We start from the raw sequence: 23855 nt of genomic DNA, 5'->3' as shown, positions 1-23855 counted from the left end.
GCAAGTTGAAAAGAACGTGTTCTCTGTTGGTTAGGTAGAAAATTAATATAGTATAAATGCAAAACCAGGTTTCAAATCCTCTCAGCCTTACTTTCTGGCTACTGGATTCGTCAATTTCAAAGAGCGACCCTGTCAACTTCTCCCATGGGTTGTGGATTTGTTCACGTCTCCCTGTCGCTGTATTAGTTTTTTATTTATATACCCCTCAAACAGGTTGCCAGGTATACAAAGGTTCAAAACTATTACAGTTTCTGGGTAAATTTTTAGAAAGTCAATAAGAAATGGCCCTTTTGGTTCTTCAAACAAAGCTTTTAGCCTTGAAATCTATTTTGTGTGATACTGATGTCACCTCACCAGTTTTCTCTTGGTTAGTGACTGTCTGAACTTCTTTTTTCACCCCTTAATTTTCAGTCTCTGTGTCATTTTGTTTCTGGGCATGTGATGCTGCTACAATCATCTCTGTTCCTCACATGAGGACACGGAGTCCAAGGGGTAAAATGTGTCACGTAGCTAATAAGCTATGAAAAAGACATCCCAAACCCAGGGCTGTCGGACTCCAACACTGGTGGACCTCCAGAGACTGTACTCTGGACGATCTAGTTGACATTTGTTGTATTTGACTAGGATACTGCTTTAAAAAAATTTTAAACTAGTTGCTGTGGAGTACTGGCTGCCTATCGGTTACCTATTCTTCCCTTCTTTCATTTTAAGAGAAACCCTCTGTTCTTGGAGGAAGAAAAGAGAGGGGCTATGTCTACCTGAAAACTAGCATTTCCCAGCCTGCCTTGCAGACAGGTGTGGCCAATAACCAGAAGCAGTTGGCTGGGACTTCTAAAAATGTTCTTTACAAGGGGCTGACTTGAAAAAAAAAAAAGGTAGGGGTGCTGAGTTGACATTTTGCCCGAATCCTTTCCTCCTTTTCTTTGCCTGGAATCATGGATGTGATGGCTGGAACTCCAGCAGCCATCTTGGACCAGGAGACCACCCTGAGGGCTCAGAGGCCATTGCACTAAGGCTGGCATTCCACTGTTTCTGAGGAGTAACCATACCAGTCCTGGGCTGCACATCTCCAGACTTCTTTATGTGAGACAAATAAACTTCTATGTTGTTTTAAGCCTGTTACTATATCAATTCAATTCTGAATTGATATAGGAGAATCCATACTAAAAAAATCTGAATTTCAGGAGAATCTAGAAAAATTGGAAAGGCTGGCAACACTGAGCTTGTCTATACTTCCTGATGACAACAGTGAGCTGGAGCTGAGCAGGAGCTGCCCTTTGTGCAGTCCCTGCCTGGTTTGCTTCCCTCTATTGTCTCCTGCCTGGTCCCCGGGGCTGCCTGGGTTTGTGGTCTCTGCACTATGCTCTGCTGCCTCCTAGGATTGCCTCATCAGCACTAATGAACTTCACCATGTGTGATGCCTGTGTTAACACCCTCCAAACATCAACGGCTCCGCCGTCAAAGGGAATCCAGAACCTGCCAGCTTCTTCCCCCCTCCTAGGCTCCCCTAGACCTCCCTATCACCATCTCCTGCCTGGACCATTGCAGCAGCCTCCTCCTCGGTCTCCCAGCTCCCCCTGCCCCCACAGCCTGTTCCCTAGAGGGAGGCTGAGAATACCTGAGTCAGATCAAGGCCCTCTCCTGTTCAGAACTTTCCTGCGGCCCCATCTCACTCAGGGTAAAAGTGAGAGTCCTCACTGTGGCTCACAAAGTCCCACTTGATCTGCCCCTGTCACCTGTCTCAGCTCCTTCCACTCTCCCTCAGTCACTCTGTCCCAGCAACACTGGCCTCCATCCTATTCCTCCAGTGTTCCAGGACTATTGCACTTGTTTCCCGTGTCAGGAACACTGTCCTCAATCTCCACAAGCCTCCCTCCCTCACCTCCTTCACCTCAGTACTCAAAGGGCACTCACTAGGAGGCCCTCCCTGACCATTCCCTACTGAAAATGCAACTCCCAGCACTGACACTGTTTCCCTCTTCCCTGCTTTACTTTTCTCCACCGCACTTGCCACTCACCACACCTTACGTATTTATCTAGTTTTATTGTTTGTCTTACCCCACTAAGACATTAGGAAGACAAGGTTTTTGTTTCAAGCTGGTCAATACTGTATCCCCCAGCTCTAGAAAGTGCCCTGGCACATAGCTGACCCAAGCACATATTTGCTAAGTTAATGCATATCTACTGTTTCATGTAGCTCGGGGTTTTAAGGTGCTACCCATGTGTCATGAGGCTGGACTCCCTGCATCGTCACAGCCCCTCTCTGAGGGAGGTCTTGTGTCTTTCTGCACCCTCGGTGCCCAAGGAAGGGCCTGGCAGCGAATGAATGAGCAGTGACAGTCTCAGAGACCAGGTGCTGCCCACCTGTCTGCCCCCACCTCACCTTTGCCCACGAAGTAGTCCTGGTAGTAGCGGGCGCCCAGGTCCACGTGCTCGATGCTGTACTGCCGCGGGCGACTCTGCGTCCTCTGCTGTTCCTTGGGCACCTCCAGCACCGAGATGCTGGCGTTCGTGCGGTAGGCGCTCAGGGTGGGCTCCGGAGGGCGGCCCTCTCCGCCGCCCCCACCGCTGCTGCCTGTGGAGCCCGCGGCCGCCCGGGAGAAGCTCACGTTGCGCTCGCACTCACCGCCGATCTCGTTGCGGAAGTGCGGGCAGCTGAGCAGCAGGTCGTTGCTGTTGTCGTCGCCGAGATCCTGCTCCAGGTTCTCCTTGCAGTTCAAGTCCTCCGTGCTGGTGAAGGCGGGGTCCAGGCCGCCGAGGCTGTGGGCCCGCGACGCCGTGAGGGACGCCATGGCCGAGGCGGCCGAGGCCCCGGTGGTCGTGTTCCGCCGCTGGGCCGTGGACGCCCGGTTGGCGGCCGCCTCGTTGAGGTCAAACAGCATACTCTGCACGTCGAAATGGGCGAAGCTCTTCTGGCAGACCCACGGCCTGCTGGCCTCCGGGGGGCTCCGGCCGTCCTCGGCCTCCCCGGGGCACCGGGCCGCTTCGCCCTCGGCTTTACTGCTCCGCAGCTTCCGGAAGATGGACGAGTCCACCGCATCCCCACTGCCCAGGCCCCGCGTGGACTTCTTCCGGGCCTTCTCCTTCTCCTTCATGGGCTGCAGTGGCAGCAGGCCGTCCTTGGCGGGCTGCCCGTTGCGGGCGTCCCCCTTGGCTCCACTGCCGCCCCCCGCCACGTGTCGGCCGGGATCGGCCCGCAGGAGCTCAGTGAGGCTCGGGGCACCCCGGGCCTCGGGCTGCTCGCTGCGGAACTCATTGAGGATGTCGAAGAAGCTCTGCTCGGGCACACCCTGCACGTCGATGGAGGACGTGCTCCCATACTCGCGGAAGAGCGGCAGCGCCCCCGTGTGCCGGGCGCCCCGGGGCTCCGCCGCGTCCTCCAGGTCGCACTCGCTGAGGGTGATCTCGCTGCTGCTGCGGTGCCGCAGCGGGAGGAAGGCCCTGCCGGGGGACCGGGGCCACCCGTCCTGGAACTCCACATCCTTAGACCTTCTCCTGGAGAGTCGGTGCAAGGCTTTGGACCCTGAGGAAGCCGGGGTGCTGGTGGGGGGCTGTCCGTTCTGTACGCTTCTCATGGAATGGGCCACCTTTGTGGCCTTTGTGCCATCTGTGTCCTGTGAGGGGCTGGGGTTGTTCTGTTCTCTCAGGGCCTCCCGCTTGGGTGGCCAGTCGGCCACTCTTGCCCGCACGCCCATCTTGGGCACCGCGGGGGTGGTGGGACTGGGGCGGGTGGTGGCACTGGCCGGGCTCTCACCCACAGCCTGGGGCATGCTGCCGTTCTGGACCCAGAATCCCATGGGAGCGTAGTCCCCTGTGTGCGGGCCGGGGAGGACATCGGCTGCCCTGGTCCCACAGCTGACGGCCAGGTCCACACCATCGTTGGGAATGGGCCGATAGGTGGCCATAGTCCACGGGCACTGGAGTGCTACTGGCCCCTGAAAGCTGTAGACTAACTTTATGGGGTCCCCTGGCCCTCAGCCATTGTTCAGGGCCACCAGTCCCAGGATGAAGGATTCTGGCCCCTGAAGCCTGTCGGGAAGGTTGTGAGCCTGTGGAGTCCAGTTCTCCACCATCGCTGTGGACAACTGAGCCAGGACAACCTCACGAGGCAGGCGCTGTCCTGGGGCCTCCAGACTGAGTGGCTCAGCGGGGCCGAGCAAGCAGCAGGTGTGCGCGAGGGCTGGCAGGCTGCAGGGGTGCCTTCCCTGCCATGCTGAAAAGGGAGAAAAGGCAAAGGTGAGATGTGACGTTATACTGCTCCCAGAGAATGACCTTTTGTTTTTGACAGCTTTACTCATTTAAAAACAAACAAAACCACAAAAACCGTTTTACTATGGAAAATTTCAAACATACCCCAAAGCAGAGAGGAGGACACGATAAGCCACCCCACCAGCTTCAACACTATTAACTATTGGCCATTCCTGTTTCATCTGTTCCCCTACTCCTCCACTTTGTTTCTGGCACAATATTTTAGAATAAATCCCAGACATCAGGCCATTTTACCTATAAATAATTTAGCTTGTATCTCTAGCATATAAGGCCTTCAAAAAAAAAAAAAAGTAACCACGATACCTTTATCATACCCATCTAAATAAATAAGAATTCTTTAATGTCATGTAATACCCCAACTGCATTACATTTCCCCGCACTGTCTCAAAGATGTCTTTTGAAAGTTGACTTGTTCAAATCAGGATCCAAACAAGATCTGTACCCTGCTTTGGCATATATATTTCTTAAGTCTCCACTACTCTACAACCCCCCCTCCCCCATCTTGATGCTATTTACTTATGGAAGGAATGAGGTCACTTGTCCTGCGGCGCTTCTCACTTTCAGGATCTGGCTGACTGTTCCCTGTGGTGTCACTGCACATGTTCCTCTGCCCCCCATGAGTCCTGTCTACTGGTGGTTGTACACAGAGGCTGCACAGTTGTCCATCTGTTTTGTAGTCCACCTGACCAGCCACCCCGCCAGAAAGGAAGTGAAAAAGATGGAGGAGTCACCATGAGCACTGGTGGATTTGGGGGAGGGAATGTCTCTAGAAATCTATGTGATTAATAAATATTGATACTATGAGAGCTGGCAGATCAGCTCCTATTGCTTCTTTGCTGACAGGTCCCCAGTGGCTTCTTACTGCATTAGAATAAAATCCAAATTCCTTCCACTGGCTCATGAGCCCCACAGGACTGGCCAGTCTCCCTGTTGCCTCTCCCCAGCCCCAACTAAGGGATGTGCCTCTCCCATCACACTGGCCTTCTTTTCTGTTCTTCTGACATATCAGGCCCCATCCAGGATGTGTGGGTATCCTTCCTCGGTCCTTCACCAGGCTGGTTCCCTAACTTGATATTCATTCTTTAATGAAGCCTTCCCAAACCACTCTAGGAGCCTTTCTCTGTCACTCTGCTCTCTTCTTTTTCCTTAGAGGTTACCACTAATTGAAATTAGTTTGCTATTTACTGGTTATCTCCATCACTAAATTATCAGTTCCAGAACGGCAGGGCGATCTGTGTTGTTCACTGATGTAGCCCCAGCTCCTGGAATAGTGTCCAGGACACTTGTTCACAAGTGTATGAATGAGCGAACAGACAGCCTCCACCTGACCTGATGTGTTTAGTGCATCCTGACTTGCGCACCTCTGGGGAAGGGAGTTCATTCTTCTTCTGCCCGGCAACATAAAGTACTCTGCAGGATCACTTCCCTTTGTCTCTACCCTGAGCTTCTGGAAGATGAAACCCTCAGTGGGGAAGGAAGGGGAAAGTGGATCATGGCCTGTGGCAGAACCTGCTGCTTGTCCCAGCAGCTGTGCCTCTTTCTCCTGCCAACAGTACTGATTTTATTCAGGGCAGCAGAGTGCTGGGTCGGCCTGGGCATCTGACTCAAGGTGACTAACAATTACTTTCCCTTGGAATGTGGAACTGGACATGGCCATTGTGAGTGATGTGCCTGACTCATGTGAGTCAGTGAGTGTTGGTGCTTTCTGAGTGAGTGGAAGGCCTCCTGTGTGAGCACGTGTATGAGTGTGTGTGTACGCGCACGTGTACACGTGTAGGAGGCATTTCACAACTCATGCCTAGAGGTATGGAGTTAGCTGGCAGAGAGGCACCGCCGGGGAAGCATGAAGCAGATTCATGGAGCAAAAAAGAAGGGGAGCCTATAGCCTCTGAGAAAGTGAGAACCAGGTGAGGGGAGAGGTGGGGCTGGGGCGCAAAGCGCCCTCTTCCTGGTTCCCCATGAGCATTCCTGAAGGTACCATAGGGAGGCATACAGGGGAGGTGGCAGAGAAGGGGCAGGAAAGTGGAGAGTACCCAGGGTTGGGCTGGTTAGGGGAGATGGAGGCCAGGTGAAGCCGTGGGGACCTGGACAGCAGAGCGTCCTCTAAAGAGGCAGCTGGGCCTCAGCTTCTGCAACCAAGCCTTGCGGGCATGTGGATGCCTGATCATGGGATTTTTCAAGAGAAACCAGAAATCTAGAACTGTATGCAACATCTCCCAACCTGAAAAACAAAAACAACAGCTACGACAGCAACAAACTAACATGCAGAGATGACCTCTAAAAGGACTTTCAAGAAACTGCTCACGGTGGTTGCCCCTGGGGAGGGAAACTGGGTATCTTTCCTCTCCACTCCCAGCCCCATCCCTGCTTCATTTATTTTCTTTAGTACTTATACTCACTTATGTCTCTGATTTATTCCTGGCCTCCCTCCCCCCATAAGAATGTGAGCTTGTATAACTGATTCACTTTGTTATAAAGCAGAAACTAACACACCATTGTAAAGCAATTATACCCCAATAAAGATGTTAAAAAAAAAAAAAAAAGAATGTGAGCTACTGTGTATCCCCAGGATCTGTGTTTTGGAAGAAGGGGCAGAAAGGAGCCTTACTTTTTATTGCACACCACTGGCTACCACTTGCATTACTTACATGTATTCTTAGTCAACAGATGAATTACCAACACACACCACAACGAGGGCCAACAAAGTAAGTATGTGGGCCTGATTTGAGCAGGGGCTGCTGGTTTGTGACTTTCGGTGACTGGTCTTCAGCTTCGCCAGAGATGAGGGCCTGAGGGCAGCCCCAAACTCTGCTAGGCCCCGGAACCCAGGCCAGGCTGGGGTATCCCGACCAGCTGAGGGCACTGTTGGCGCCGCTTGGCAGCCCAGCTGTGCCCTTGGGTCAGCCTGGCAGAGGATTAGTCCTTTGAGGTCACGTTTGGGCTGGCTGGGAAACGCAGTGGCCCCGATGCGACCCTGACTTGCTTGTGCAAACACCTCTGACAGATGGGCTTTGCTGATGGCATTTTGTTTCAGCTCAGTCGGAAACCCCCAATTCGCTTTGCTCCCTTCTATGAAAACACACAGATGTTCTTGAGGCCCCAGTCTCTGCACAAATCCCTTCCCCGAGCAGGTGCAGCTGAGTCTCCTTGTGACATTCACAGACTGAGTGTATGATACCCACAGCCTCTCTGGGATTCAGGGACCGGTGCACACTGGTCCCTTTCTAGCTGTCTCTGTCGAACTCCCTCTTCCTAGAAGCACTCTGATCTTCCTGATGGGGAACCTCTTGTTATGAGAGCCAGACTGCCTGGGTTCAGATACTGGTGTGCCACGGACTGGTTACTGAAACTGTGACTCAATTTCAATCCGTAAAATGGGGATAATACCATCTACCTCATGGTCCCTGCTATTATCACCGTTCCTTCGCATATCTTTGGCAGGAGTTCTTCCCCGCAATTACAGAAGCACAGCCAGGGGTGGGCACAGGACCTCAGCAGAGCATAAAAGGCTGGAGGGTGTCCTGCAGTAGCGGGGGATGTGGATCTGACTTTTCCTACATGTCACTTGCTAGGGGCCCTGGTGTTCCTTTCTTCCAGTGTTGCTTGGCTCCTGCCTGTTTTCTACAATTGCTCCTCTGGCCTCCTGTTGATTCTGTAAGCCACTGATAAATCTGCCTCTGCCCAAGACTGTCAAGCAAGGCTTTTGCTGCCGGCATCTGAGGACCTTGACTAAGACACGGTGCTGTGTGCAAAGAAGGCACCTGTGGATGGTGGAGGGGAACAAATGGGGCCAAGGCAGTGGCACAATGAGAAGCAAGCGACAGTGGGTGAGTCAGGTGGGAGGCATTTGGCTGCAAGTAACAATACCGTCCAATGGTGTCTTGGGCAATGAAGACACTTCATTATCTCATGTAACAAGGAGGCCAGATATGGCAGCTCCACGCTTGGTACAGGGAAATGACGTCAGGCGTTTTCTCTTTCTCCCCCACTGCCATCCCGCAGTGTGCTGCTGGCTTACATCTTTGGCTTGTGGCCCCGTGGTCACAAGCTGGCAGCCACAGCCATGCCTCTCACTGAACTACTGGCGAGGGGTAAAGAAAGGGATGATGTAAGAGTGTTCTTACCGATCTGACCCTAATCAGGAAGGAGAACATTGCCAGAACATTGCCCCTCCCTCCACAGACATTCTTTTATGTCTCATTGGCCAGGATGTGGTCCCTTATGGCCACTCCGGTTGCCAGAGAAGCTGGTGAAGCCAGCCAGAGTCTATGATCATCCTGATTGCCCATGGGCCACTGAGGACTCATCCCTGGGGCTGGCCACACTGGTTCCCAGAAAACGTCAGGGTCTGTTAGAAGAGCGGGCAACTAATGGTGTATCTGTGTAAGAGCTCCCAGACTGTCATTTGTAAAGAAGCTGGGGAACTCTGACCTGAGAGGATGTTTCCTTATCAGGCCCCCAAAGCCTGGAGGCTAGAACAGCAGGCGGACAGGCCAGCACCATGGCCCCAGTGTCCTGGCTCTGAAGGGCCCTGCTCTGTGGGGTCACAATATCTGCCGGAACCTCACAGAGCAGAGGAAAAGGGAAAAACACAAGCCTTCCAGTGTTAGACATTTGTAGTTTGCTCCCCTAGCCTCCATGACTCCTTTTTCCAACAACAGCCCAGATTTCCCTTTGAGAACCTGCCCGCTCTGACCTCCACCCAATGGGCTAGAGGAGGGCTTCTTCTCAAGGTCAGGAACAAATCACACAACTCAATCAGAACCAGAGACCTAGTGATGTCTTTGCTAGAAGTGCTGGGGCTGAAGACTGTGCTTTTCCCTTTTACCCCGAGCCAGAGAGGATGTGAAAGATGGAATCACTGCAGCCATCTTGTGACCATGAGGGGAGAACCATCTGTGAAAGGGGCTGAGAGTTACAGACCATCTGGGGGCTGTAGTCATCATTTGAGTCTCTACATCAAGCCTGGACCTGAAGCCAACCCGATTCCACTTCCCACCTCTGAACATTTTAGTTACATGACAAAACAACAACAAAACAACATCTGTAACAACAGCTACCACGTATGACCCTTCTGTGGTCCAGGTCCTTGTCTAAGCACCCGACATTTGTTATTTCTCTTAACCCTCACAGCAGCTCCATGAGGTAGATATCATTATTATCTCCAGCTTACACACGAGGAAACAGGAAGGAAGGAATGTGTCCCAGACCATATGACCGTGAGGTGGCAGAGTTGGGACTGACCCCAGCTGCTTCATTCCTGAAGTGAGGCAGTCCTGAGCTCAGGCACCAGCCCTCCCAGTGATCACAGGCAGCCTCCTGCGCCTCGTGATTCTCCTTTTCTTCAGTGGTGACACACAAGAAATGATCTCCACATACAACTGCTCTTCTGAGTTCCAAACTCAGGTACTTACCTGCTTACTTGACACCACCATGTCTGTATCTCATATGCACTGCAAACTGAACATTCCCAGCCTGACTCTTGACCTCTCCCAACCACAAAACTTGCCCCTTCTCAGGACAGTCAGGACGGGCTGAGCTACATTACACTAACAAAGGACCCCAAGTGCTCAGAGGCTTACACAGCAAGGGTTTGTTTCTTGTTCATACTGCATATCCATCATGGGTTGGCCAAGGGCCCCGCTCATGTCAGCTTTGTTCCCAGTTGAGGGAGTAGCCCTTCACCTGAGACCCTGCCAATCTCAGAGGGAAAAGACATGGTTGAACCATGCAATGGCCCTTAAAGTTCCTGCTCAGGAATGACACGTGTCACTTCTGCAAACTACATTTTATTGGCCAAATCAAGACAAGAGATGTCAGCAGGGTGGTACACCAGAGTATCTGTCAGAACAGGAATGCAACTGGCCATCTGCTTCCTCTGCATCTCAGCAAAAGGCACTTACTTCCACCCAAGGGCTCAAACTGGAAACGTCAATGTCATCCTTCACACTTCCTCTCCCTCACTCCACACGTCCAATTCACCACCCCACGTCCTGTTGACTCTCCCCACAGCATATCCGAATCCATCTTTCTCTCCCACCAGCCCTCTGGTCTGAGCTGCTGTGACTTTCACCGGTTCACTACACCACAGCCTCACTGGTGTCTCTGCTTCTGTTCCTGTGCTCCTAAGGGCCCTTTTCCACACAAAAAAATTCAAAATCTTCCTCTCAGTCCTCCAGGCTCCCTTTCCTCTTCCCCTTGCTCTTGGAGCCCAGGCCACAATGTCCCTCTTTCAGTTCCCCTCACACCCATCTTCCCTGCTGTCTCAGGACCTTTGTACATGCCATTCCTGCTCGCCTTCCTTTACCTAGGTAATTCTTTCTCAAGACTCAGGACAAATGACACTTTCTCCACCTAAGCTTCGTTTCTCACCAACCAGTTCAATCCCCAACCTGAGCTCTCTGCATTTCCCTTTGGTGGTACCTGCATCAATATATGTAAGTAGAGACCTCCCTGGTGGTCCAGGGTTAAGAATCCGCCTTCCAATGCAGGGGACATGGGTTTGATCCCTGGGTTCGATCCCTGGCTGGGGAACTAAAATCCCACATGCTGCGGGGCAACTAAGCCCACGCGCCGCAACTACTGAGCCCACGTGCCTCAACTAAAGAGCCCACGTGCCGCAACCACAGAGCCCACACACTCTGGAGCCCGCCTGCCACAACTAGACAGAAGCCCACGCGCCACAATGAAGAGCCCGCATGCCACAAGGAAGCCCTTGCATGCCCCAACTAAGACCCAATGCAGACAAAAATGAATAAATATTAAAAATATATACATATATGTAAGTAATTTACCACGTAATTAATTGTTTCCCATATGTGAAGTTTGTGAGGCACTGAATGTGAGTCACTGCCTGCACCTGTGGCACAAGCCTGACGCACAGTAGGCCATTAATAAATATCTGCTAAATAAATGAGTGGATGAATGACTTCATTCTGGACCAGGAAGCACCGTCTCAGTTGGGGTCCGTGACCTGAGGGTAGGTAGGGCTTGCTTGGTGCCCAAGTGTGTCTGCCCCTGGGAAGAAGCTGAAAGTAATGTGTTGGGGGGAGAGACAGTGTCTGTGTGTGTGTGTGTATGTGTGCTGCCCCTTCACAGGCCTTAGATGAGAGGGTTGCTAAGTAGGCATCCAGGGCCTCCATCCTATACAGCCTCTGTGTCCAGGGCTGCCCTGGTCTACTCCAGATGTTTCTCCTTTATGGAAACACGACCCAGTCATTGTGATGGGGGCTCAGTGGGACCCGTGAGCTCTGGATAGCTCAGCGTTGTGGCACCAAGTCTGAGGGCTACTCTCAGAGGCTCACGGAGAACAATGACTCCTCCAGGGACACAGTGGCGATTCAGCAGTTTCGGGGCACATACAAGTCATTCATTTGTCCAGTAAGAACTAGTTAGTCCTTGGGCTTCCCTGGTGGTGCAGTGGTTAAGAATCTGCCTGCCAATGCAGGGGACATGGGTCCGAGACCTGGTCCAGGAAGATCCCACATGCCGCGGAGCAACTAAGCCAGTGCGCTACAACTAGTAAGCCTGCGCTCTAGAGCCCGCGAGCCACAGCTACTGAAGCCTGCACGCCATAACTATGGAAGCCTGTGCGCCTAGAGCCCGTGCTCTGCAACAAGAGAAGCCACTGCAGTGAGAAGCCCGCGCACCGCAACGAAGAGTAGCCCCCACTCGCCACAACTAGAGAAAGCCTGCGGGCAGCAACAAAGACCCAACGCAGCCAAAAATAATAAATTAAAAAAAAAAAAAAGAACTAGTTAGTCCTTAAAACTCATTCATTCATTCACTCACTCATATAACAAACACCTACCACATTCTTTTTTTTTGGCCGCACTGCTGGGCTTGTGGGATCTTAGTTGCCCGACCAGGGATGAAACCTGGGCCCTTGGCAGTGAAAGCGCGGAGCCCTAACCGCTGGACCGCCAGGGAATTCCCACATCTATCACGTTCTTACAAATCATTCAGTCCAAAAAATTCATTCAGTCAAAAAAAGCACTGAAAACTTATTCACTTATTCACCATTTACTAGGCATATATAACTCACTTATTCCACAAACACTAAGCACTTAAAATCCATTAATTTATTCAATAAATTTCTTAAAGCATCTACTATGTGCTGTTATAGGAGCTGAAGATATAGCCCTGAGCAGGGCAGACCACGCTCCCCACCCCTTAAGAACTTACTTCCAGTAGAAGGAAGCCAGAGAAATAAGTAAACAAAGACAGAAAACAAGGGAACTTCAAAGGGTAGTCAGCCACATAAAGGAATAAAATGTAATGCTGTGACAGGTTGGGAGGAGGTCCCACCCTGAAGGCTCAGAGAGGGGGTGCCCTCTGACCTGGGGTCTGCATCAAGAGAGGGCGCCTGCCGTGCCCCAGGTGTGCTGATGAGCGAGGCTGACGTGCTGGGGCAGGAAAGCTGGGAGCGGCCCATATACAAGGCTCTCTTGGGTTGTCTGAGACGGTGGTTCTCTCCCCCAGCTGTCCATTAGAGGCACCAGGGAGCTTAATAAAAATACGGGTGTTCACACCCCACCCCTAGAGAGTCTGGATCAGCTGGTTTGGGGTGGGGCCCAGGCCTGAGTGTCTTTTTTTTTTTTTTTTTTTTTTCCTGTTGCGGAGCGCAGGCTCAGCGGCCATGGCTCACGGGCCCAGCTGCTCCGCGGCATGTGGGATCTTCCCGGACCGGGGCACGAACCCATGTCCCCTGCATCGGCAGGCGGACTCTCAACCACTGCGCCACCAGGGAAGCCCCTGAGTGTCTTTTAAAAGCTCTGCAGCTGATTCCAACATGCAGCCAGGGCTGAGGAGAGAGGAAGAAATGGACAGAGCAAAGAGAGGAGCGTCTGACACCAAGCCTCGAGAGGCCGCAAATGTCAGAGGGAGTGAGCACACTGGCCACAGCGGGCCCAGGCAGAGGGGCAGGAGGGCAGGTGTGCGAGAGGCCCTGGAGGGGGGGTGTGGTCTGGGGAGGACCAGGTGGTTCACAGACTGGATGCTGCTGAGAGGGTCACCTTTGGTGACAATTACTGGTCTGAAGGGCACTGTGACCACTGCAGGAGGTACTTCGGGGGACTGCCGCTCCAGGGAGCCTTGTCCACGCCCCTTGTCCCCGGTGCTGCTGGCCAGCACGCCTCCCGCCAGCCCCTCCACACCCCAGGCAGAATCACCTTTGTCCTCCCCTCCCTGAGCTCCCAGGGCTCTGGACTACAAGAGTTAGCCCACAGGATTTTTAAGCCTCTGAGTATCTTTTGCTCTCCTTAGACCTTGAACAGCTCCAAGTTTGTCGTGGACTGAGGTCTAATGTTTGTTCTTGCCACATGGGTCAGGTAGAGGGGAGGAATGATATGGTGGTGATGCTTATAACAATAAGGCCAATACTAATGAGTTCTCCTGATGGGCCAGGTACGGGGCTACCCTCGTGGGGTGTATTAACTTGTGTGTCATGATAACCCTATTAAGTAGGGACCCTAGCATGCCCGTGTTACAGATGAGGCAAGGGTAACATGGCCAAGTCACACAGCTGGGATTCAAACCTCGACAGTCTGGCTCCCACATCTATGCTCTAAATAAAAGATACAGCAGGTGCAATGGGTGTGTTGTGTGAATACATGAATGACGCAAGTATCTTTGAAATCAATTCATAAGGACAAAGCTCTGGAATGTCAGCAACACCTCAGCAGATTTCAGATTAAGAATCTGTTTCCTCCCCGCTATATCTTTCCCCACTTTATTGGAAACCTGAGCATACCCAGGACCACTTTAGAGCTCCCCCAGGAAACAAGGTGGATGGAAATCTCAGAAATCTCATTAGAAAGTATCATGGCAGAGACTGCTCCATCAGCCCAAAGAACAATGAGCAGGGCCTTGACCATGGCCATATACTACTGTGATGTTTCGTATGCTCAACAACTCTGACATCCGATGTGTGGGTTTTCCATACCAAGCAATTCTCGTAGGGCTGGGTGTCCCACAATTTAACTCAATCCTGACACTAACTACCCAGCGTGAGCACAAACCCCATAGGTAAAGGGCTCAGTCCCATAAGACCGTCCCCACTTCAGACCCCAACTGCAAGCAGTGGGTCCCTAGGTTACCCACACTTCTGTCTGACTTGGCTACAAATCAGAGGTTCCCACGACCCCCTCCTCAAGTTCAATAATTAGCTATAACAGCTCACATAACTCAGGAAACACTACTTACTACTCCTGGTTTATTATAAAGGATACAGATGAACAGTCAGATGAAGAGATACACAGGATGAGGTCTAGAAGGGTCCTGAGTGCAGAAGCTTCTGTTCCTGTGGAGTTTGGGGTGTGCCGCCCTCCCAGCATGTGCATGCGTTCACCAACCTAGAAGCTCTCTGAACCGTGTTGTTTAGGGCTTCATGGAGGTTCTGTTATGAAGGCCTGATGGATGAAATCACTGGCTATTGGTGATTTAATCTGCAGCCCCTCTCCCTTGCCAGAGGTCAGGAGGGTGGGGCTGAAAGTCCCAAGCCTCTAATCACGTGGTTGGTTCCTCTGGCAACCAGCCCCATCCTGAAGATATTCAGGGTTCCACCAAGAGTCACCTCTTTAGCATAAACTCAGGTACGGTTCAAAGGAGCTTATTTTGAATAACAAAAGACAGTATCACCCATATCTCTCAGGAAATTCCAAGGGTTTTAGAAGCTCTTGTGCCAGGAACCTGAATGAAGACCAAAATATTTTTCTCATTATATCACAGTATCACGCTGTGAGAACCTGCACTTTCATATTTAATGTCAGAGCCCAGCGGATGGGTGTTTCTAATTTAAACTTTCCCAGGCATCCAGGAGGGCTCCACATTCCTACCTAGGAGTCAAGAGCAGTCCCCACAGGGGCAAGGGCAGCCATGTACAGCTATTACGCTCAAAACAGGTGAGGGTCCCACACAAGTCAGAGTTAAATCGGTATCGGTTTTTTCCCCTTGGGGAAATAGAAGAATGAACTGGAATTATGCATTGAAAATGTAGGTGTGCATATTGTTTTTATTTGTATCCAGCAATTCCCCTTCTAGGAATCTCTTCCTCGGATATTCACCCCAGTCTTTCTCGCACCTTGAAAGACAGACTCAAGGTGGTTCAACCGCAGGGGTGCTCACACTGCCGCACTGCTGTAATATGGAAGCGCTGGGAACAGCCCCAATGCCCACGAGCAGAGGATGGGTTAAGTGAACTGGGTGCCTCTATTCCAGGGAAGGTGCCGCAGCTGTGACAAACAGTGAGGTAGCACCATGTGGTGTCGTGCATGCGGACTGTCCACACGGCCTGAAGGGAATGAGCATGGCTCATACTTACTGAGTGCTTACTGTGCACCAGGTGAAATGCTTACACACATTCACCCATTTAATCTTCATGACAAGCCTGAGGGACCATGCTCATTTAAAGCCAATGCAACTCAGTCCAGAGAGGCTGAGTAACTTGCCCAAGGTCACTCAGCTAGGATCCAGTAGCACTGGGATTTGAACCAAGGCTATCCAGCTTCCTACCTTATACTCTTTTACTCTATGCTGCCACTTGGGAAGGAAAAGCAGCAAGTTGTGGAATAGTTTGTGTAGCATGACCCCATTTGGTTTAAATAAGAGGGGGACAGATTTTGTTAGTGTGAGTGTGTATATACATAAATTCTATAAAATGTACAAGAAAGGGTCTAGGAAGACATCCACCAAACCATTAAAAGTGGTTACTTCTGGGCTTCCCTGGTGGCACAGTGGTTGCGAGTCCGCCTGCCGATGCAGGGGACACGGGTTCGTGCCCCAGTCCGGGAAGATCCCACGTGCCGCGGAGCGGCTGGGGCCGTGAGCCATGGCTGCTGAGCCTGCGCGTCCCGAGCCTCTGCTCCGCAACGGGAGAGACCACAACAGTGAGAGGCCCGTGTACCCCAAAAAAAAAAAGGATGCTTCCTGAAGTACAGGCACATGCACCAGGCCCACCCAGGAGCTGCAGCCATGCTCGTGGAGTGGGGATACAGTGACAGAGCTGGGCTACGGGCCTCTGTGGTCAGGGGAGCCCCTTCTGGGAAGACTTAATCAGGGGCACAACCCCTGCTCCAGGGAGCTGGACATCCCTCGAGGGATCTCCTGGCTCTAGCCAGGCCCAATGTCAAGCCACACGCACTGGTATGGCCGTGCCGTTTATTTTGATATTGAAGCTTTTTGGTCTACGGCTGCTGCCTCGAAACCCCGAGTGTTCCCGCTATCACTGTGTGGGGCAACGCTGGGCCCACAGAGGCTTCCAGGACCCCACTTCTGAGGCTGCTCTCGTGGCTGCTGCTGCCCAGGTCGGACTGGTGGTTAAATATTCAGTACGTTCCCCCGCAGGGCTCACTCCTGTGGCCAGGCCAAACTTCCTTTAGAAGATGGTTGCCTTGTCAGCTTGGTGCCTGACTTGCTAACTAATCCCAGCTAATTGCCACTGAAACCTGCTAAGATCACATCTGTTGGGTCTAGAGATTAAATCAATATTTGACAATCTTGATTAAACAGAGCCAGGGAATCCTTGGCAAAGAACATCTGTTAAAGCCCTGTTCTTTCCATCCTGCTCTTGGGGGGCCAGGCCGGAGGTGTCTCGGGCTCTGCCTGTCCTCACCTGAGGACGACTCTGGGGTGAGGGGCGGGGAGCAGTGGAGCCCACCAGGGACACCACGGCCAGGAAGGCTCCCCGTGGTGGGAGGGGAGGGGCGTGAGGGGGACACACATAGCTGGGCCTTGTTAGCCTGGGTGGCACCCAGCTGCCAACAGTAACCATCCTAACTGCCCCCCTCCCCCATCCAGAGTGCCAGGCCCCCCTGCAGAGTACGTGCCACAAAACACTGAATTCAAGTTTCCTAGTGACCAGTGGAGGCAGTGTTCTCATCACCTCCATTTCAGAATGGGGAAAGCAAGGTTCTGAGAGGGGACATTACCTGCCCAAGGTCGGAGGAGCAGGGGTCTGAACCTGGGTCTCAGAACTCTGAACTCTGACTCACTCCAGAGTCTGTCCTGAGACCACTCACGGACAGGAGTCCAAGTTGTCAAAAGTGAGAGCAAAATCTGGCACTTACGGAGCCAGGAGCCCAGGCTGGAGGCCTGCTCCCATGGTCCAGTTCTCTCAGCTACACTTAACAACGGCAGCCCCGCTAAGAAGCACTGGCCTCACACCTGGCCCTAACTCAACCCATGCGGCCTCCCAGGGGGAAGGCTCTACCATTCTGCCCCACACTGCAGAAAGGAACACTGAGGCTCAGAGCGGCAAGTTACCTGTTTGAGATCACCCAGTGAGGGAAAAGGCAGAGGTGGGGCTCGAACCCAGGTGGGTGACTCTAAGGCCATCGTAACTACTGTCATCTCTAAAAAGCAGGGATAGAGCCGTGAACATGGTGGGTCTTTGATAAGTGCCTGCCCTCTGTCCCTGGGTAATTTTATGGCAGAAGTTAGGCTTCTGCTCTGGAGTCAGATCTCCTGGGATTAAATCCCGGCCCCAACGCAGACCAGAGAGGATAACAGTGCCACCTCACTGGACTGCTGGAGGAGCCCAAGATGTTCCCATAAGGCCCCACTCCCCACAGTAATGGCACATAATAAGCACTCGTACATCCTCATCCAGGATTAAAGAAAAAAACAGAACAAAACAAAACAGAACACAGTAATAATGAAGACAAAGCAGCTGCACTCCAAGTACCTCCATGGCGGGAGGGGCGATCAGACACCCAAAGGCCTGCAGCCACTGTTAATCTCTCTATCCCTAGGTTCACAGCAGCGCCGAGATCAGGGGAAGCCCTCCACAGTCCAGGGAGTCCTGGATTTCCTGAGTCCATAAAAAAAAAAAACACCTCAAAACCAAAACCAACCAGACACCCAGTCAGCCACCAAGCCAGATAGCCGACTAACCAGCCAGCCACCCAGCAAGTCAGCCAGCCAACTGGTCCCATGCTTCTGTGTCTCTGCTCTACCTCTCTGTGTCCCTGTCCCCGTCTCTCCATGTCCCTGCCCTTGTTCCTCTGTGTGTCTCTCTCACACATGTGCACGCACAGATGGCCACACCACAGCCGTGCACATCTCAGGCCCGAGCCACAATCCCATGTTAACTCGCCACTGGTCATGTGCTCCAGGCCGGCAGCCTCTGCCTGGTCCCTCTGTTAACTCCCTTCCAGATTCCAAGTTCCCAACATCTGCAGGCCAAGACCATATATATGTATATATATCCAGTCTCACCCCCCTCCTGAAGTATACAATCTTATAAGGAAACTGGCTGCTTTAATCAGAGAACAAACTCAGAAATCCCAAGAAGTAATTTAGAAGAATGGCACACCCTCTTACCAAAAAAAAAAAAAATTAGTATTAAAAAAAAATCCCCAGCTACCTATTTTATATCTATATAGCCACCTAGGTCAACACAGAGCTAAAATCTGAAAGGCTGAGCTCCAGCTGTAAGCAGTGACCCCAGGGAGGGGAGTGGCGTGTGTGTACATGTGATCATCCTGTCCTAGACCCTGAAGCTCCCAAACTTCCCGAAGTCACATACCTCCACTGACACGATCGCAGACCACCTGTACTATTATTTACTTAACAGACCACCTGTACTATTATTTACTTAAGACGGTCCTTTCAACCAACTCGTTTATTAAAGCCTTAATAATATCAGTGTTGGAGTCATTATTTTTTTCTAATACTCATCAAACAAAATGCACAAACATGAGAATTCGTAAGGCTTGTCTGTACATCAATGAAAACGAGCTTTAATACCAGAAATGCACTGATATCAAAACCAGGAGGCAGCTCCCAGACATGATCCTGAGCAAAAAAAAAAGCCAGACGCGGAACGTAATATGGGTTATGATTCCACTTCTATAAAGTTCAAAAACAGGCAAAATGGAACCATGTTACGCAGGGTTGTTCACACAGGTGACCCAACTTCGAAAGCAAGAAATGGCGAACGGAAGTCCCGAGAGTAGTGGCTTCTGGGGGAGGGAGTGGCTTCTGCGGGTTCCGGCAAGATTCTCTTCTTGATCTGGGGGTTACAGGAATGCTTGCCTTGTAATTATTTGCTAAACTGTATATTTACATCTGATGTACTTCCCTGTGCATGTGTTACATTTCCCAGTAACAAGTTTTTAAACGTCTTTTGCATTGTATGAATTGGTTTTTAAAATGAGATCGTACTCTTGTATTACATATGTAATTTTTAAAAACAGGTAAACAATTTAAAAGTCTCAGTTGTTTGATCTTTGCAGACCCACTTTGAAGACCTGAGAATCAGTTTCATGCCTTTGTGTGCAGTGCATACAAACAGACACACACACACACACACACACACACAGCCATCCCAGTCACTCTCACTCTCCTGGCTCACTTTCTCTGCTATAAAAGGTTTCCACTTCCCAGAACCTGCAGGGCCACATCGCCTGTATGTACACAAACAACCTGGGCAGGCTGGGGGAACGTGTACTTCCTCCTAGCCCCGAGGTGGGGGCAGGGGGCAGGCAGGGAGGGCAGGGTTATCTCATAGCAGCAGTTTCTGGACAACTCACCAAGTGACAGCAGGGGACAGAGTGGGAGGGACTGGCGCCCACCTGAGAAATACAGGAGGGCTTCCAGGGCATAAGGCTATGGGGCCAGGCTGCCGTAAGGAGCATGCATGCCAGCCCTGCCCCTGCAGTGATACCACTGAGCACTAGAAGGGCTCCTGACCCTAGACTGGGTACCCAGCCTCCTCTTGGGCCCATGGACTGGCTGACAGTTGGGGAGGGCCTGCAGCTCTGTTTGAACAACACTGTGATCAAACATCCTGCCCCACGACTGCACGCAGGATGGGTACTCAGACCAAGGCCAATGCAGAGGAAGACAGGCTGGAAGGGGGCACCGGGCCCTTAGGAGACTAGGGCGGGGGCTCTCTGTGAGCTCAAAGGAAGCCAGGACACTAGGAAATCAGCAACTCACTTCCAGGACAACAAACTTTTTTTTTTTTTTTTAAATGGTCACAGTTGGTGGAAACCTTTTAGAGGCAATCTGGCAACAGCTTTTAAAAATGTTCTTACCCTCTGAACCAGCAGTGCTGCTTCTGGAAATTGATCCCAAAGAAATTCATGGCATTGGTTATAAAGGGGGGGAAAAAAAAGGTCCAACTTCAACGTCCAACAACAGAATGGTTAAATAAATTACCGCACATCCTTATGACATTAAGGATGCAGTCACAGAAAAAAGATTGGAAAAAAACCTCTGAAATGTTCACTGGGGTTACGTTTTGGTGCTGGGACTACCAGTGATTTTTGAAAACGTGTTCTTTATACCTTCCTATATTTTCCCAAATTGCCTTTAATGAACATGTTTTCAAAATCAAGGGGAAAAAGCAGTAAGTTTTCATTCATTTAATTGATTTCCATTCATTAGATGAATGTTTCCTGAAATCTGACTATGTAATAAAGCAGCGAATGAGGTAGCCCCTCTCTGCCCTATGGCTGGAGGGGGAGACGCATATAAATTAAGTGCCCTTACCAAATAGCATGTCAGCATAAACAATGCAAAGAAAGGATAAACTGACAGAGGACAGGAACAGGGTGTGGTTGGTCAAGGAAGGCTTCTCAGAAGCAGTGGTGTTTAAGTCCTGAAGGATTCGAAGTTGAGCAGGGAAAGGGGTGGTAGCAGGTGAGGGGTACAGATGAACAGCAAGTGCAAAGACCCTGGAGTATTTAGGAGTCGGGAGTTGCCCTCCATTGCAGGTTTAGGAGGCAGTGACCCGATCTGCCTGCCGCGTAGCTGATTAACCCGATGAGCAGCACAGTGTAGTCCCACTGGGAGCTGGGGTAGCCGTCCCTGGGAAGCGCAGGAGTGGCCTGGTCCAGAACAGGGGTGGTGCTGACATAAAGAAGCAGGTAGACTGGAGACGATTTGGTTGCTTCCTCACATGAAGAGGAGCTCCAGGGCATTCAGTCCTAAACGGAGTACCAGGTGGGTACAGGTCAGAGAGATGCAGGTCACCCCTCCTGCTCTCACACCTACACTGCTCAGACCAGAGGGGAACACAGATGAACAAATGAGCCATTACAGGGCAATGTGTTTGGGCTGACAGTCACCTGGTAGGGCTGGACTCAGCTTTAAGAAATCTGACAGTTTTCCAAACAAAAGCCAGTCCCCGCCCTCTTACTAGGTGGGATGTATTTCAAAATCCTTCCCAGCCAGGCTTCCACAAGTATGCTGCTCAGCGGACCCTAAGGCAAGGAGAATCACTCCCAGGGGGCAGATGAGGAAACTGGGCACAAAGTGGTTGTGCTTCTTGATAACAAGAGCAAGAACTCAGGCCTTCAGTGTGAGAATACTGTGACCCTCTACCCCGGCCTGCTCCCGTGTTAAGCACGACACTGAATGCTTCACGCTCATGGCTGCATGGACATCACTGCTGGTTGTCAAATCCAAACCCACTCTCCTCTTCTTCCTTGAGAGAAGTCTGAATTTGTTTGGAGCAGCAGGATGCCCATCCAAAAAGCTTGCTTTTGCAGGTTCCCTTGCAGCTATGGCTAAATATGGGTCCCATTCTGGCCAACGAGAGGTTAAGCCGAAGTCTGCTGGGGATGGGCGAAGGGGCCTTCTGGTAAAGCTACTGCTTTCCAATAAAAAGCAGCACAACCTTTGCATCATTCTCCTTCCTGGAACGTGGATACCATATCTGGAGGTGTGGCAGCCATCTTGTAATTGTGAGGCTGAATTGAGGACGGCAGCACAAGGATTCAGACGGAGCCCATTCTCCCAGCCAGTGGCTCTGCCCTGGTCCACCCACACTCCCTTTCCTTCTCATGACTAGTTGCCTTATTTATGTCGCTGCTCCCTGGCTTTCTGTTACTTGTAGCAGAGTACAATCTTGACTGATAGAGGTCCTACCCAGATCCTCATTTTACAGATAAGGAAATAGAAGCTCTGCGAGGGAGCGAGGGAGTGTCACTAGCCCAAGGTCACATAGAGCCCGGAAGAGATGAGGCTGGAATGTGAGCCTGTATTCCTAACCACTTCATAGTAGCTCCTTGAATCCTACTGAAGAATACTAGCTTTGGAGAAAACTTGGCTTCAATTCACTTCTCCATTTAGTAGTTTGTTTGCCCATCTCCCCCTCACTGGAAGCATGCGCTCCCTTCGCTCCGCTTGCTCTCTGCCACCTAGAACAGCGCTGGGCTGGTGGCGGGTGCTCAAACCCCACCCCCCCCCAAAAGAGCAATGACCGAATGCATGGCAAGATGGACTGACTCTTCTGGAAAATGGGAACGCCACCACTGGCTTCACAGGAGGCTGTGAGGGTTCAATGAGGGATGAACGGAAAGCACAGGGCAGGGTGTCCAGTTAGTGCCTAATAACTGGTTCCATTATTACCAACACAGGGGTATAACGTGGATCTCCTCTTCCAAAGACCTCTCCTCGTGACCAAAAGGGTTCATCATCTCTAGAGGATTCTTTTTTAAAACTTGGACACAAAAATGATTTCTCTACACAAACTAGCTATAACTCACAGGCCAAATACCCACAGCATTCCCCACGAATTCCCAGCTGCTCTGTAACGGGAGCAGCCTCCTCACCTCCCAGCCTTGGCCTTGGCCTTGTGTTCTGCTTGCAGTAACTGCTGTGTACACCAATCCTTCCTCTTCCTTAGGCCAGTTCCCAAGCCGCCTCCTGGGTGAGGCCTTCTCTGATTTCCCCAGCCCATCTGGCACTGCCCCTCAGGAAAGTTACTGGGGCCCCGCCTGGCCCATCCGCTGCCTGATGTGGTGTCTGGAAAGGCCGACTGCCTGGCATGCCTGTTGGGTGCTGTATGTACGTGCATCAGCCCCCCCACAAGAGCGGCTCCTGTGGTCTTGGGGTCTGTATCGACTCTCCCAGGAGTGCTGGCACCTTGAGGACATGCTCAAGTCCATCTAATGAACAGGAGAATGGATAATCACGCTGCCTAGTGTTTATATGGGGCCTATTATGTGCCCGGCATTGTTCTAAGCACTTTATGTGTATTAGCTCATTTGATCAGCACAACAATTCCTTTTTTAAAAATTATTTATTTATTTAATTCATTTTGGCTGCGCCAGGTCTTAGTTGTGGCATGCGGACTCTTAGTTGCGGTATGCATGCGGGATCTAGCTCCCCGACCACGGATTGAAGCCGGGCCCCCTGCATTGGGAGCACAGAGTCTTACCCACTGGACCACCAGGGAAGTCCCGGCGCAACAATCCTTTGAGAGAGGTACTGTTATCAACCCTACTTTACACATGAGGAAATTGAGGCATAGAGTGAGGTAACTTGCCCAAGGTCACACTGTTGGTTAATGGCAAAGCTGAGTTCAAATCCTGAAGACTGACCCCAGAGTCCACGCTCTTAACCTCTAGGCTCTCTTCCCTCGTTGTATGAATAAATGTACAAATGTCCACGGCATGAAGAGAGCCACCCGGGGCCAGGCTTGAGTGGAAGGCAAAGCTCACTATTTTCCCCCTAAGCCAGAACAAACACTCTCAACCGGTCTCCCCGCATTCCAACCCCCTTCTTCTTTGCTAACCTGCCAGTATTGAGGCTGAAAACCAGACACTCACTTTTCCAGCTGAGAAGTCTGCTAGAAG

General features: G+C 51.4%; 1 protein-coding gene across 16 annotated transcripts in view; it reads right to left on the bottom strand.

Moving 5' to 3' along the window:
* SIPA1L3 (signal induced proliferation associated 1 like 3) overlaps window positions 1-23855 on the bottom strand; it is a 235772-nt gene that overhangs the window by 93880 nt on the left and 118037 nt on the right. For 15 of the 16 annotated variants that reach the window (XR_004523304.2, XR_004523302.2, XR_004523305.2 and 12 more), the window contains exon 3: window positions 2384-4213. Coding sequence is in view for 12 of the 16 variants with exons in the window: in XM_033844840.2 (XP_033700731.1) it covers window positions 2384-3905 (1522 nt within the window). In the remaining 4 variants the exon portion in view is untranslated. Of the gene's footprint in view, window positions 1-2383; window positions 4214-17950; window positions 18077-23855 lie in introns of those variants that run through there. The other variant, XM_073795786.1, reaches the window with a different exon arrangement.

The sequence above is a fragment of the Tursiops truncatus genome, chromosome 19, assembly GCF_011762595.2.
Source record: "Tursiops truncatus isolate mTurTru1 chromosome 19, mTurTru1.mat.Y, whole genome shotgun sequence".
Taxonomy (NCBI): Eukaryota; Metazoa; Chordata; class Mammalia; order Artiodactyla; family Delphinidae; genus Tursiops; species Tursiops truncatus.
This window is presented reverse-complemented; position numbering and strand designations above follow the sequence as displayed.